The 14,125-nt window shown below is 44.0% G+C and overlaps 1 protein-coding gene across 3 annotated transcripts; it reads left to right on the forward strand.

Annotated features, from left to right (window-relative positions):
* Positions 1-4,695: 4,695 nt before the first annotated feature.
* Positions 4,696-14,064, forward strand: hmgcs1 (3-hydroxy-3-methylglutaryl-CoA synthase 1 (soluble)). Of its 3 annotated transcripts, none has more exons than XM_083670388.1 (10): positions 4,696-4,715; positions 6,471-6,928; positions 7,245-7,370; positions 7,859-8,023; positions 8,792-8,960; positions 9,307-9,477; positions 9,758-9,864; positions 10,192-10,317; positions 10,548-10,705; positions 11,020-14,064. In XM_083670388.1, exons 2-10 carry the CDS (start codon positions 6,481-6,483, stop codon positions 11,107-11,109), a joined length of 1,560 nt encoding a protein of 519 aa, XP_083526514.1. In that variant the 5' UTR covers positions 4,696-4,715; positions 6,471-6,480; the 3' UTR covers positions 11,110-14,064. The 3 variants fall into 3 exon arrangements, with proteins under 3 accessions (XP_083526514.1, XP_083526513.1, XP_083526512.1); XM_083670387.1 differs by lacking the exon at positions 4,696-4,715 and adding an exon at positions 4,737-4,860; XM_083670386.1 differs by lacking the exon at positions 4,696-4,715 and adding an exon at positions 5,421-5,501.
* Positions 14,065-14,125: the final 61 nt, after the last annotated feature.

The raw sequence follows: 14,125 nt of genomic DNA on the forward strand, positions 1-14,125 counted from the left end.
CGCAGCAACCGGCGGTAGATGCAATGCTGCGTAGCGCAGCATCCGGCACAAATGGGTTAACTCCGCCGCATTGTTGTTAGCTAGCTAACCTGCATGGTGCGTATGGGCAGGGCACATATGCAAGCACTATCAATGCTATGATTGGCTGCGTAGCGTAAGTAAACCGTATCGTATCATTGGCTGGACACCTGTCACTCACTGTGTTACATTGAAAAATGGTACAAAAAACACATTATTGGTCTAATTAATTAGATTAGATTAGGTCTAATATTAGATATTAATTAATACGTTTATGGTGAATTTTATTTTATGCGCTGCATAGATTTTCTTGTGCGCTGAGAATGTGCGAGCAGTGCGCGATTGCGCAGGCGCGCAGTTTAGAGGGAACATTGCTCACAAGTAGGAAATGTTGGGAAGTGCAATGGTGGTTATTAGAACAGTGCCTCTACTCCCACTCTAGCAATCTGAATTCATCTACTGTAGGTGTAGTTGCGCAGATGTCTCACACGCGAAGCGTATGAAGAAACGCATGCCCTAATATCGGGACAGATTCGTAATTATTTGAGTTGAGTAGATTCTGCGATTACAACAGATTAATAATGAGTTATTTGATTAGGATAGCAGTCTGTTGTATTGTAGCATACAAGTACCGTACGTGTACTGTGCGTAGTCCTACTTTGAAGTCCCCGAACTCCGTGCGTAAAAATATATCCAAATTACCAGTAGCCTAGGCCAGCGTTTCCCAACCTCTGTGCCGCGGCACACTAGTGTGAGAGATCGTTGGGTGTGCCGTGAGAAATTATCCAATTTCACTTTTTTTAAAATTAACATTTATTAATTATTATCTGCAAATAATATGCCATTGTCGAGTGTCTGTGCTGTAATATAGTGACTGGCAGAGTAATGTAATATTCGTCCGGGTGGCAGCAGGTAGCTAATTGCCTCTTTCCTGCATAGAGACAAGAGAATTAGTGACGCATGCGACAGGTCGTGGTTGACAGTGATGGAGAAGTTTTTAAAATGGAAAAATGCAAACTCCGAACTGGGCCCTGGACAAGATTCTGACCCAGGTGAAGGCCCTAGTATGAGTGGTGGTAAAAAGAAAGCAAAGACGGTGAGCTCGAGGCAATACAGCGAAAGCTATCTTTCGTTCGGATTTACTTTCACCGGGGATGAGACGACCCCGACTCCATTATGCTTGGTGTGTGGCGAGAAGCTGTCCAACAGCGCCATGGTGCCAAGCAAGCTTAAACGCCATCTCCAAACGAAACACCCGTCGCTTCAAAACAAGCCGATGAACTATTTTGTTCGCCTGCGTGAAATCACAGAGAAACAGGCAACTTTTATGAGAAAAACCACAAAGGTAAATGAGAAAGCCCTCAAAGCTAGTTACCTAGTTGCTGAACTCGTAGCTAAATCAAAAAAGTCCCACTCTGTGGCAGAGACATTAATACTACCTGCCTGCAAAGCCATTGTCAACGAGATGCTCGGCCCTGACGCGGTTAAAGACATAGCTAAAGTCCAGCTCTCAGATAACACAATTGCCAGGCGTATTGATGACATGTCTACAGACATCGAAAGTCATGTTTTGGGAAAGATACGCATCAGTAGGAAATTTGCGTTGCAACTTGATGAGTCTACGGATATTAGTGGACATTCTCAGCTCTTGGCCAATGTGCGTTTTGTGGATGGAGATGCCATTAGAGACTAATATTGTAATTATATATACTGTATCAGGCTACAGAGTGTCATTTTGTAACATTTTTGGTTGGTGGTGTGCCGCAAGATTCTTCCAATGTAAAAAATGTGCCTGGCTCAAAAAAGGTTGAAAAACACTGTTCTAACATACTATCTATCTGACCTTCTACCTTTCCAACCTTATATCTCTCTAAGCTTTTGTAGAGCATATATATTAATATGAATTTCCACATGAAGGTTTGGCAAGGACTTGGATATATATTTTGTAAATAGCAAAGCATATCCAATATTGATAATCTGACTCCAATGTAATTATCACTATGTGCAAAGAATTTTTGAGTTTGTGCTGAATTAGTGCAAGAAAGGTCAAATAGAATGAATCAAATGAGGCTTTAATAATACTGTATACTTATACAACTATTACAAGGTGAATACTTCATAGAGAAATGTTACATCCTCAGAGAGAGAGAGATAGAGAGATGACCACTGGTCATTCGAAACAATGCTACTCACAACATGATGATAACCTCACAACAGGACACAGGAAAGAGAGAGAGAGCTTTCCCCTGACCTCTGCTTTTTATATCACCCTAAAAACCACAGTATTTAAATTAGGAGCTGTTGATATGGAGACCCAACCACAATTGATCTTATTACATCCAAACTGATGACACCACCGCTTTGATACCTCAAGACATTCCACAGAGCTCACAGCCATTTTTCTTCTAGGGGATGGTAAACTTAAGAAGATTGGGGCAGAATTGAAATTCTGCCACTATACTTTCAACTACCTAGCATCGTCCTTTCTTCCTTTCACCAGTCACAATTGTTTCAGTCAGTATCCCATACTGATTAAAGTTTTAATTGTATTGATCTTTCTATACCTCCCCTCTCTCATCCATCCGTCTTCTATTTCAACTATCCAATTATCCATCCAATCAAACAATCAACCTAACCAACCTATTTCACTTTCTTTCAACTGCCCAGAAAATCTGTATCAACCCTGATAAAAAGCTTTCTGATACTTATTAAACTTTTTAAACTATTAAGCTTTTTGTAACTCCAAAAAACTCTTATCCGGTTAACCAACCAACTCTCTACCACTCTCAAGCACTCAACCAACCAACTCTCTACCCACTCCACTGAACTACCCCTGGCTCATCCTATCTATCTATCTATCTATCTATCTATCTATCTATCTATCTATCTATCTATCTATCTATCACCTATCAATTCATCTATGCAACCAACCAACAGACCAACCAACCATTCATCCATCCATCTAACCAACCAAACCATCTTTAACTTTATCCGCTACCATAATAAGACTCTTACTTTCTTTCAATTACCCAGCAAATATATCTATCTATCTATCTATCTATCTTCCAAACCATCTTTAAACTTTTTTCTACTACCAAAATAAGACTTTGCAAGCCCACAAAGTTTCTTCTGGAACTTCTTTTCTCGTTCCTCATTCCATTCCATGCATTACAATGAGCCCGTCCTCCGATTTCTACCTCCACCAGCCTCATGCAGTTGTGTGTCTCATTCCCTGCTCTAGGCCTGTAGGCAGGCAGGGCTGGTGTTCAAGACCGTGCTGCTGACCAAGGCTGTCTTAACATAACATGCCACTAGGTGTCACCAGGTGTAAAGCAGATCTGCTCAAAGTTCAATGTTTTTTGCATGGCACCAAAAGACTGATTCCTAGGCCAATACATGTATGACGTGGCGTTTGATCCTATATCTTGAGGTAATTATTAGTCCACATGAATTCATGACTGATGTATGAATTGTTTGTTTGTTGATTGTTTTTTTAAAATTTGTTTTACATCCAAGTCATATAAGCTATCGCCATATTAAATGATCGTACTCTTTCCCTATAAACATCCTGCGTTTCCCCTTGTGATGGGCAAAGGTCTGTCTGCCTTTTACTGTATATTGTATGGTATCTGTGTGGGTTCTTTCCAACAAACATTATTCAGAGGAAAATACTGTATGATAGAGATAGCACATGTGTTTTAACCTCTTAAACTCTATGGCCTATTTGACAAATTTCGGCCTAACAACCAGACCCAAACTCAACTGCTTATAACATTATAAATATGATGATCAGATGCAAAAGCAGGATGCCATTTGATAGGTAACACCTTGAAGTTTTGTGGTGATCAGATCATAGTTTAGAATAACATACTACACATGACAAGGAGATCAAGTCAACAATAATGATTAAAGCAGAATATGGGCCCAATTATGGGTCTGTGGCGCTTAAGAGATTAATACAATTAATAATAATTCATAATGATTTATTCTTACGAGTTTAACATCAAATCACACCATATAACACACATGGACACACAGGAAAAAAGATTAGCAACACAATAGGGCATATTCACACATTTCCATACAAGCACATTCAATAAAAGTTTTTTCAAAAAAAAAAAAATCCCCATTAATTTAGCCCAATTCAAGCCTTTATTGCTTGACTTAAAAACTTAAAAACTTTCCTAGACAAAATATTTCAGCTATGTTGCTCTTGCTTGCAAGTTAATCACACAGACTACATAATTACATGGTGGAACTACATGATGTAGAAATGTTCTTTCTTTTGTTGAAAAGTTTTTTCTCCTTGCAAAAAAAAAAGAAAAGCAAGAAAAGAAAGCAAAAAAAAAAAAGAAGAAAGTTCATGTTCAAAAGCACGACGCGTCGATCCCCTCCGATACCGGGCCTCCCGTCGTCAAGGCGACGCTTCGCAGCTTCCTCGCGGATTCGAGCGCGAGAGCCCCTGACTACCTCGCCAGGAATCACAAGTCGTCGCTCATTGGTCGCTTCTCTCTCACCATATACCGTCCTGTCACCCCATTGGACTGCTCAGGCTGCTACACCGCATGGTCTCTCCTCCTCGACCGCTGATTGGCTGAGAGCTGAGAGGGGTGGGGAAAGCTGAAACTTCAGAACTTTGGATCGCAGTTGTGATTGGACATGAAGCCGGCGCTTGGAAAGCAGGGTGTAGTCCACAGGTACAGTAAACTGTCGTCATATATAAATAGATTGCTGTTTTACATCTGGGAGTCACTAGTTATCATCAAGAAAGTGTGAAAGGGATTTGAGTAAAGCAAGGTGTCTGTGATATTTGATTGAGGCGACGACCATTTACTTGTCAAGGTGAGTAGAGGGATCAGTTACAGTGGGATTGTGTTCCTACAGGGCTTTTAAGGTGTCGCCTACTACTGTAAACGTTCAATAATTAAGCTTATTGGCTACTTCAATACAATTGATCTTTTCTAGAATTGTCTTACACAAGGAACACGTCTTTAGAGGACAGGATGGTCTGTCAGTGACAGATAAACAATCAGCATTCAAGTTAATAAAGTTAAATGTAAGAAAGGTGAAAGTGTGAAAAGAAATATAAAATACTTCAGCTGTTGTGATTTGTATGGGTCGTCTTGCTCCAAATTCAATTTAGGTACCCAATAAAGTAGAACGAAAATGTATCGGAGAAGGTGTGCTTTGAATGGACTGAATGGAAAAATGGTTTGTTTGTATGTTTGATGCGCTGTCAGTTTGCCATGCCACTCTTAGAAAGGAACATGATCCAAAGAGGATTTTATCCGCTACATTGCAACAGCCTACGAATGTTGCGAGTTGTTCAGCGGAGTTTCGGCGGAAGCTGGTCCGCCTTGCTCTTTCGTCCGGCTGCCTGCTGTCACATCGAATTCTGACATTATGATCTAGCTAGTATAGAGAGACAGCTAACTGTAATCTGTAAACTGTCATTCACGTTGTGATTACTTTATGATTGTACGGTAAGACCAGACGTTTCGTCGATAGTTGATTACATTTGTTCAGTGGCTGATGTATTGCATGGTTCGATTTATTGTGCTAAGGAGAGTTGCTATGTAATTAGCCAGATAGCTAGTCAGGCTAAGTTAATCACCGAATTTGCTTAGCCTGCTACTGCTAGCCTTACTAGTTTGCTGTCTGTCATCAAATCACTAGCATTACGACTAAGTATCACTGACAGGTCATTTAGCTAAATGACAACCACCCGTATTATGCAGCCGAGGGGAAGGAAGGCTTAGCTAGCAATTGCTGCAGTGTATTTCTCTGGTCCGGTCTTAATATAATCAGTCCCGTAACTGGAACTTGCTGAATATTTACCCAGTATTGTAATTGTTATCATGGTTTTGTTGTTGATCGTTTAGTTTGATTAGAGACTGATGTGTCAACAAGCAACATCGACCGACCGTTGCTCAAGAGGAGCAGCTTGATCTGTGCAACAGCCTGTATCTAGGTGAAAGTGCATCGGTTACAGGCTGGTGCCCTTTGGCCTATTTATCCCGTTTAATCTAATTACAGACGAGCTCGCCTTGTGAGAGGGGTGTCATGCTGCTTGTGTCACTTTGGAATTTTAAATGTCCCAACAATCTTGGCTATGTAATTTGGGGTTTTCCAATTGGTAGGCTATGCTTTTGGGGAAATGATAGATATATTTAGGCCTAGGTGACTTAGGCCTATATGACATGATAATGGCATACAACAAATGTCACTAAAGTGATATGTATTTGATATTTGTTCTATATGACCAATGACTAAATACTTAGTTAGATATTACTTAGATATCTGTTACAGAATGACATTCACACAAGGCCAAGCCTATGTCAGTCTACAAAGCTGCAGTTCCTCTCATAACTACATTCATTGGAGAACACGCAATAACGGCCCGTCATCTCTCCCTTCTCCTCCCCCTTCTCTTCCCTCTCTTCTTCCTCCAGCTCATTCAGAATGCCTGGATCAGTCCCAGCCAGCGGCGAGGCCACGTGGCCCAAAGACGTGGGCGTCATTGCCCTGGAGATCTACTTCCCCTCCCAGTACGTGGACCAGGCCGAGCTGGAGCAGTTTGATGGCGTCTCCACCGGCAAGTACACAGTGGGCCTGGGCCAGGCGCGCATGGGCTTCTGCGCCGACCGCGAGGACATCAACTCTCTCTGCCTGACGGCGGTCCAGAGGCTGATGGAGAGGAACTGCCTGTCCTATGATAGCGTGGGGAGGCTGGAGGTCGGCACGGAGACCATCATCGACAAGTCCAAGTCTGTGAAGACGGCGCTGATGCAGCTGTTTGAGGAGTCGGGGAACACGGACGTGGAGGGCATTGACACCACCAACGCCTGCTACGGGGGCACCGCCGCGCTCTTCAACGCCGTCAACTGGGTGGAGTCAAGCTCCTGGGACGGTGAGAGATGATGTGTTGTTGTTTTTGTTGATGTGACTTCACTGTCCAACTGAAGGAGGCGTCGTGGTTTTACGTGTCGATGGTGGTAGTGTCCGAGGCGTGTCCGATGGTGTTTGACTGTCAAGGCCGATTTCTATTCAGTGTTTCCTTTTTGGAAGCTCTCCCTCTCGTCTGACGCACTGAGCAGGGCTTTAAATAAACCCTTTCCCTGGAAATAGTACAGTCAAAAAGGACAATACAGCAAATATGACTTAACGAGTATTTCTGTTTATTCTGTTATTCCGTTTGCCTCCTGACGTGACTCTCTATCTTGCAGGCCGCTATGCCCTGGTGGTGGCAGGAGACATTGCTGTGTACGCCACAGGCAGCGCCCGGCCAACAGGGGGCGCTGGCGCGGTCGCCATGCTGGTTGGCCCCAACGCACCGCTGGCCTGTGACAGAGGTACGTGTGACGGAGGTAGAAATGAGTCATTTTAGCCTCCACCAGCCTCCCCTGCATCCAGGTTACTCTGATGTTGACACACCGAAGCACTATCTGGACTATCTGGTTGTATTTGTTATTCCTGTGTTGTTGTTTGTGCTAGCTCCCATATCAGGTCAATGTCAACTGAACAGAACATCATAGCCCTGTTGTACTCTGACACACTGACTGACTGACTGACTGATAGACACACAACTTTGTTTACATTTCAATTGTCCATGTGCGTCAAAGAGACAGCCAGTACATTTCCATCAGATAGTGAAATCAGACCTGGCTCTAATACATGTACTTGAAAAGTAGCCTACTTTTGCCTCTGTTACCACTGGTCCCATTGGTTCCGTTGGGCCAGGAAAACTAAAGCGAGGGCAGCTCCAGTGTTTGAAAGGACTGTATTTGACCCGGTCTGATCTGAGTAGTGTCGGTGCTCAACGGTGTCTGTTCTGTGGCAGGTCTCAGGGGAACACACATGCAGCACGCCTACGACTTCTACAAGCCCGACATGGTGTCGGAGTACCCCGTGGTGGACGGCAAGCTGTCTATCGAGTGCTACCTCAGCGCCCTGGACCGCTGTTACTCTGTCTACCGTAACAAGATCCACGCCCAGTGGCAGAGAGGTAAGCAGTAGGACAGGATCAGTACAAGGCAACAGTACGAGATGCATAATATATACTTGTTTACTCAAAGTTTACACGTCCGAGAAGCCGTGGAAGCATTACTTCCAGGAAGCATTACTTCCATGGCTCAGTCAACAAACCTTGTTCAACCGAAACCCCTCGGGTGTGTTAGGCTAAATCCTAAGTAGTTAAGTAGGCTTAGGATGCGCCCTGGGATCTATAGGCATGGCCTGAGAAGTTTACTAGAGTTCACCACCATGGCCGCAAACGCTCAGCAAATGCCCCGTACTTGGAAGTGGTTTAGTGATCCTGTTATCACCTCGGTTAGTCAGCTGATGGGGAAACTTGGCTTTGAATTCATCAACAACTTTGCACACCGCCGTCTCTAGTGCGGTGACATGGCCTGTGTTGTTTCACAGAAGGTGTGGACTTAAGCTGAACAGTGTCATATGAATACCTGTGTATACGTGTGTCAGGGGAGGCTGGCGGAGGTAGAAATCGGAGGATGGGGTCATCGTAATGTATGGAATGAAATGAGGATGGGCTCATTGTAATGCATGGATTTTTTGATGCCATTCCTCATTCCATTCCATGCATTAAATTGACCCTGTCCTCCGATTTCTACCTCCACCGGCCTCCCCTGATACCTATGGATACCTGTGTATATGAGGTGCTTCTTTAATATCAATGAACAAAGGGCAGTTTGGTCGAATACTTTCTCCCAACGGTCCGTTTCCTTGAGCCATGCCCTGTGTTGATGTTCTGTAGATGGTGTGGAGAAGAGGTTCAGCTTGGAGGACTTTGGCTACATGATCTTCCACTCTCCCTACTGTAAACTGGTGCAGAAGTCCCTGGCCAGACTGGTGATGAATGATTTCCTGTCCCACCCCAGCCCCAACACTGAGACGGGCCCCTTCGCTGGGCTGGAGGCCTACAGGTGAGCACGGACCACCTGGCTCTGACGGGGGATGTGTTCTGATGGATAATAACGTTTTTTTCCCATTCAATTCAAATCTTTATTGACATGCACAAAATTGCTCTCTATTTGTGTTGCTGGGATTGAGAGAGAGGAAAGTGCTATTCAGTCTGAACTGATGACAATGAAACCTGCAGCACACTTATGAAACCTACACACTCAACTTTGTAGACCTTTGATAGAATATCTATTGTCGAATTTCTATTACAGTATTATAATATAATATGCTGATAGAAAGCATGACACTGTTTGGTTTGTTAAGTTTGTGTGGGGGAACATCATGTTGTAATCCCTGTGTCTGTCCCAGGGAGGTGAAGCCAGAGGAGACGTACTTCGACCGGGACGTGGAGAAGGCCTTCATGAAGGCCAGCACGGAGATGTTCGACCAGAAGACCAAGGCCTCGCTCCTCGTCTCCAACCAGAACGGGAACATGTACACCCCCTCCGTCTACGGATGCCTGGCCTCCGTCATCGCTCAGTAAGTCTGGCTGGAACCAAAGAACTGGAGTTAGTCATATCTGAACGTAGATAGAGTCAGATTCCACAGCATAGTATGTGTGAACTCATTTCCTGTTTATATTGGAAGCCTCTCTTGCTATGAGTTCAACGTGTTAAAACCCATTTCACAACACCGTGTAAAGAATATCACAAAAGTCCTGAGATTGAAGCGTGTGTGTGCATGTGTGTGCGTGTGTGTGTGTGTGTGTGTGTGTACACGGGTGTACATGTGACTCATGGTCTTGTCCCTTCCTCTGCAGAAACACACCTCAGCATCTGGCAGGACAGAGAATCGGAGTGTTCTCCTATGGTTCAGGCTTCGCCGCTACGCTCTACTCCTTCAGAGTCACACAGGATGCCACACCAGGTAGACACACACACACACACACACACACACACACACACACACACACACACACACACTCACTCTCTGGGTTCCACTGACATCTCCACTGATGGACCAGACAGGCCAAGTCTGAACCCCCCCCCCCCACCATATACACACACACACACACACACACACACACCCTAGACACTTCTAATCGGTCTCACACTATACATCTCAGGCATGGGATGGTTGGAACATAGCAATAGCACCACCTAGCTGTGGGAGACGGTATAGCGCCCACGGTGTCTATGATGAGTATTGTCTCTTGACTTACCGTGGGGTCTGTTCTGTCCCGGGGGGGTCCAGGCTCGGCGCTGGACAAGCTGTGCTCCAGCCTGTGTGACCTGAAGGCCAGACTAGACTCCAGGAGGAAGGTCTCTCCCGCTGTCTTCGCTGACAACATGAAGCTGAGGCAGGAGACTCACCATCTAGGTATGTAGAGTACACACACACACACACACACACACATACGCGTACACACACACATACGCACACACACATACCTGTACACACCCACACACACACATACATACATACATACATACATATGCGTACACACCCACACCCACACACATACACACACACGCGCACAAAGTCATTTGATTGAATATGATGATGTGAAACCACCATGACTAACACCCCGTCCCGGGTGTCCTGTGCAGCCAGCTACATGCCCCAGGGCTCCGTGCAGGAGCTGTTCCCAGGGACCTGGTACCTCACCAGGGTGGACGACAAGCACCGCAGGGAGTACGCCAGACGCCCCCTCAACGACGACCTCCCCCTGGAGGCGGGAGTGGTCAGCACCACCACAGCCACTGAGGTAGGGCGGTCGCTCCTAGAACTCACTCTCAATCAATCAATCAATCAATCAGTCTTCCTTATTGCATATGGTCAACCAAGGAGTGATAAAATAAACAAAAACCCATACAATTCATACTGAGAGAAATTTCCAAAACAGACTTCTATGTACTATTCATCACCAATACGCTGCACCACATTACAGCGCTGTACTGATACCAGTAGACTGATGGACAGAAGTCACCGTTGGTCTCCACACGGGGGTGGGCAGGTTGGCCTCTCCGTTCAGAACAAGAGTACTCAATGTGTGTTACTTCCCCTCTCTCCCCCCTCCAGCACATCCCCAGCCCAGCCAAGAAGATGCCCCGCATCCCGGCCTCCACAGCAGGCTCTGAGGCTGCGGTCATCAGCAACGGGGACCACTAACCTCCCCTTACCTCTGTGAGGTAGACAGACACGCAGACAGACAGACAGACAGACACAGACGGACAGACAGACTGGGAGAGCGGGAGGACGATGAACAGGGACATTGGAAAACAGAATACAAACGCTACAGGAGGAGAGAGGAGAGAGGCCACGGGTCTTCTCTGACGTGTCTGTGTGACATGGCACTGAACGCCATGTAACACCCGTAGCTATTTAATCATCATCACAGCGTAGAATCCATCATCTAGATCATTGTTGTTCATGTTCCCATGTGGGAAGGAGCGATATTGTGTGAAATGTGTGTTGTAGTTGTGTTCAAGTGGAGTCATAGAAAGGCAGTGGATTTGTGAAGGGTGCAGACACTCCTGAAACTACAGTACCCATATTCCTCAAGGTTCCGCATTTTTGTTAAAGCCAGAGTGAAACAAAGGCAGAAATTCTTAGTTCCGTTTTATGGACTAATGCTTCTTCTTGCTCAACACCTTGGGTCAGATTTAATTTGGCTTGTGTTGTAGTGCAAAGTTTGTATTGCACTTTTTCTAAAACCCTTAACCCTTTCTGTTTTATTTTACCGTTGCTCCCTTGAAATGTGTATCTTACACTCTATTTTCTAATATGTACCTCTAATATATTTTGTCAAAGAACTATGGAGCAAACTTTGTTGCAGAGTTGTAGTTAATTTATTTTGACCCAATAAATGACATTTTGTGAAGAGAAATCATAACAGGTGTTACATATCGTCTATGGGCCAAGCTACTGCAGTGTTAAAACTGATAGCTTCTTATCTTTGAATTCCTCAAACAGAAAGAGGAAATAGAACAGGAGGTAGAGCTCTTGAGGAATATGGCTGGGGGTTAAAAGGGAAGTGGGGCCTCTAATGCTGCTAGCTACCGCTAATGTTGCAACCCCAGTCATAATGATGCTAGCTACCGCTAATGTTGCAACCCCAGTCATAATGATGCTGGCTGTATATGTTTGACTGCTCTCAGAATACCTCAGTTTGATGTGTAGGGAATCACACTAAGGGCCTGGAGTTTTTCTTGTTCAGTATAACTCTTTTTTGGGCCTGGAGTTTTTCTTGTTAGGGACTCTTCTTTGTTGACCATGACCAAATATCAGGAAGAGCAGCTGTAGGTGTCTGAGGTTATCTTGTGTTCACTGCCACAGCTGAAATCATGCATTCTTGAGTTTACCATGGTGGTGAATGTATTTGCATACACAAATGTGTGAAATTACACAATTGATGATTCTATCCTATTCTATCAGTGTGGTCGTTCTGAGCTGGCACTGAAAGTCTAAATTGTAAAAGACCATTTTTGTTTCGAGTTATAATTTCTCTGGAGAGATGTTCAGATAGATACTTTTGTGGAATGATCCAGAATATGTAAACACATTGATATGCTCAATTTAGTCATAGTTTAGGGAAGTACGAATCAGTTTGAAATGGCTATTTGTCTGATAAATGGCTTAAATATTTCTAAAGCTATGTACATGGGAATAATTATGTAGAAAAGGCTTTGAAGGGAGATAACATATAAAGTATCTGCTCACCTACCTATCCTACAGCGCTGTAAGCAGCAGGACATCATCCCATTAACAGTAGGTTTCATGCATATGAACCTATATGCAATTCTTCTGCTTATTCGTATGCTTTGGTTTATCTTTGTGAGGTAGCAAACTTTACTTTGGACAACTCCGTCTGGCTTAGGAATCACACCTTGTTAGTCTTGTTAGTGTCGCCTTTGCCTTTGGTTGTGCCAAACTGCTGACGTGGAAACGGCACACTTCCAGGTAATGGTCACAGCCAAGTGCGTTGAGGAGCTTGACACACACACACACAGACACACATGCTGATTGTGCCTCTCAATGTGAACTGCACTAATCCAAATACACACCAGTGTCGTTGCCTTAATGTCAGTTCAATTGGAGGAACAAGGGCGAAAGGGCAACTGTCATATCGTAGGTCTGGATTTAGGTTTTTAATACTTAGGGCCTTCATGTCAAAGGGCTTACTGTACAAAGTTCTGGTCTGTGTAAAATAGATATGTTGTTAAGAGTTGTGAGTTTCATTTGTATGTAGTGCGATTATACAGGAGAACGCACCGTTCTGCATGTCGTCGATCTTTCCTTTAGTGACCACATGCTGTCGTAAAAGGGGAACAACCCCCACTAAGGTCTTTTCTTTATCTCTTAACTGTTCTGTTTTTCTTTCTTTCTTCTTATTTTGTTGTTTCTTTTTTTCCTAAATTGACAGGGAGATAGGACTAGGCGTAGACGGTAAAAGAAACCAAATCTTGACACAGACAGACAGAAAAAAAAAAAAAAGTCAAACTCTGGCAGAAATATCTGCAAGCATCAGCCTTAAAGAGACCGAGCGGGGGCATACTTGTTATGTGTTTTTTTTTTCTTCCAGTGACTGTTTCTGCATTTCCTGTGCAATGTTAGCCAAGAGGTAGTCTCGCTTGCCAGATCTTCCATGCTTGAGTCTGGCTGGTGGGATTCGCCAATCGGCTGCAGACGGCTGTACGTGGGGGCGCCCAGATTAAGACACTCGATGGCGTCAAACAACCAATTGCTCAAGTTTTGAGAAGCCTTACAAATAAGCATGTACTAAAAACTGTAGAAATAGCTATATACTCATAATAATGTACAGATATTTTTCTTTTTAATTATAAATGCAGCCTAAAGATAAATACCTCTGGGGCTTGTATATCTGGATACGGCTGGTGTTGACACCATGTTTCTCTGAAGTCAGATGTAATTTTACCAATTTTTGGTGAGTAAATGTACAATACTAACTGTAAGATTATTTATATTTGTAGATATAAATAAATGGGTGTCTGATCGAGTGTCTCTTTTATAGAAACAAGCAATCTGTATAGAAGGAGATGATGATGATGTAATAACAATGTATGTAGAGAGATGTATTGAAGAATAAATATCTGTTCATTTGAAGTAGCTGTCTCCTGTGTTTTGGATGGATGGATGGATGGATGGGTGTGTGTGTGTGTGTGTG

This window comes from Argentina silus, assembly GCF_951799395.1.
Source record: "Argentina silus genome assembly, chromosome: 5".
NCBI lineage: Eukaryota > Metazoa > Chordata > Actinopteri > Argentiniformes > Argentinidae > Argentina > Argentina silus.

What these genes read in the sequence shown, in the direction of transcription:
- hmgcs1 (XM_083670386.1), top strand. An exon ending in ACCGCTGGCCTGTGACAGAG is followed by an intron (nt 7,371 to 7,858) that starts GTACGTGTGACG and finishes GTTCTGTGGCAG; the next exon opens with GTCTCAGGGGAACACACATG. An exon ending in GCACCACCACAGCCACTGAG is followed by an intron (nt 10,706 to 11,019) that starts GTAGGGCGGTCG and finishes TCCCCCCTCCAG; the next exon opens with CACATCCCCAGCCCAGCCAA.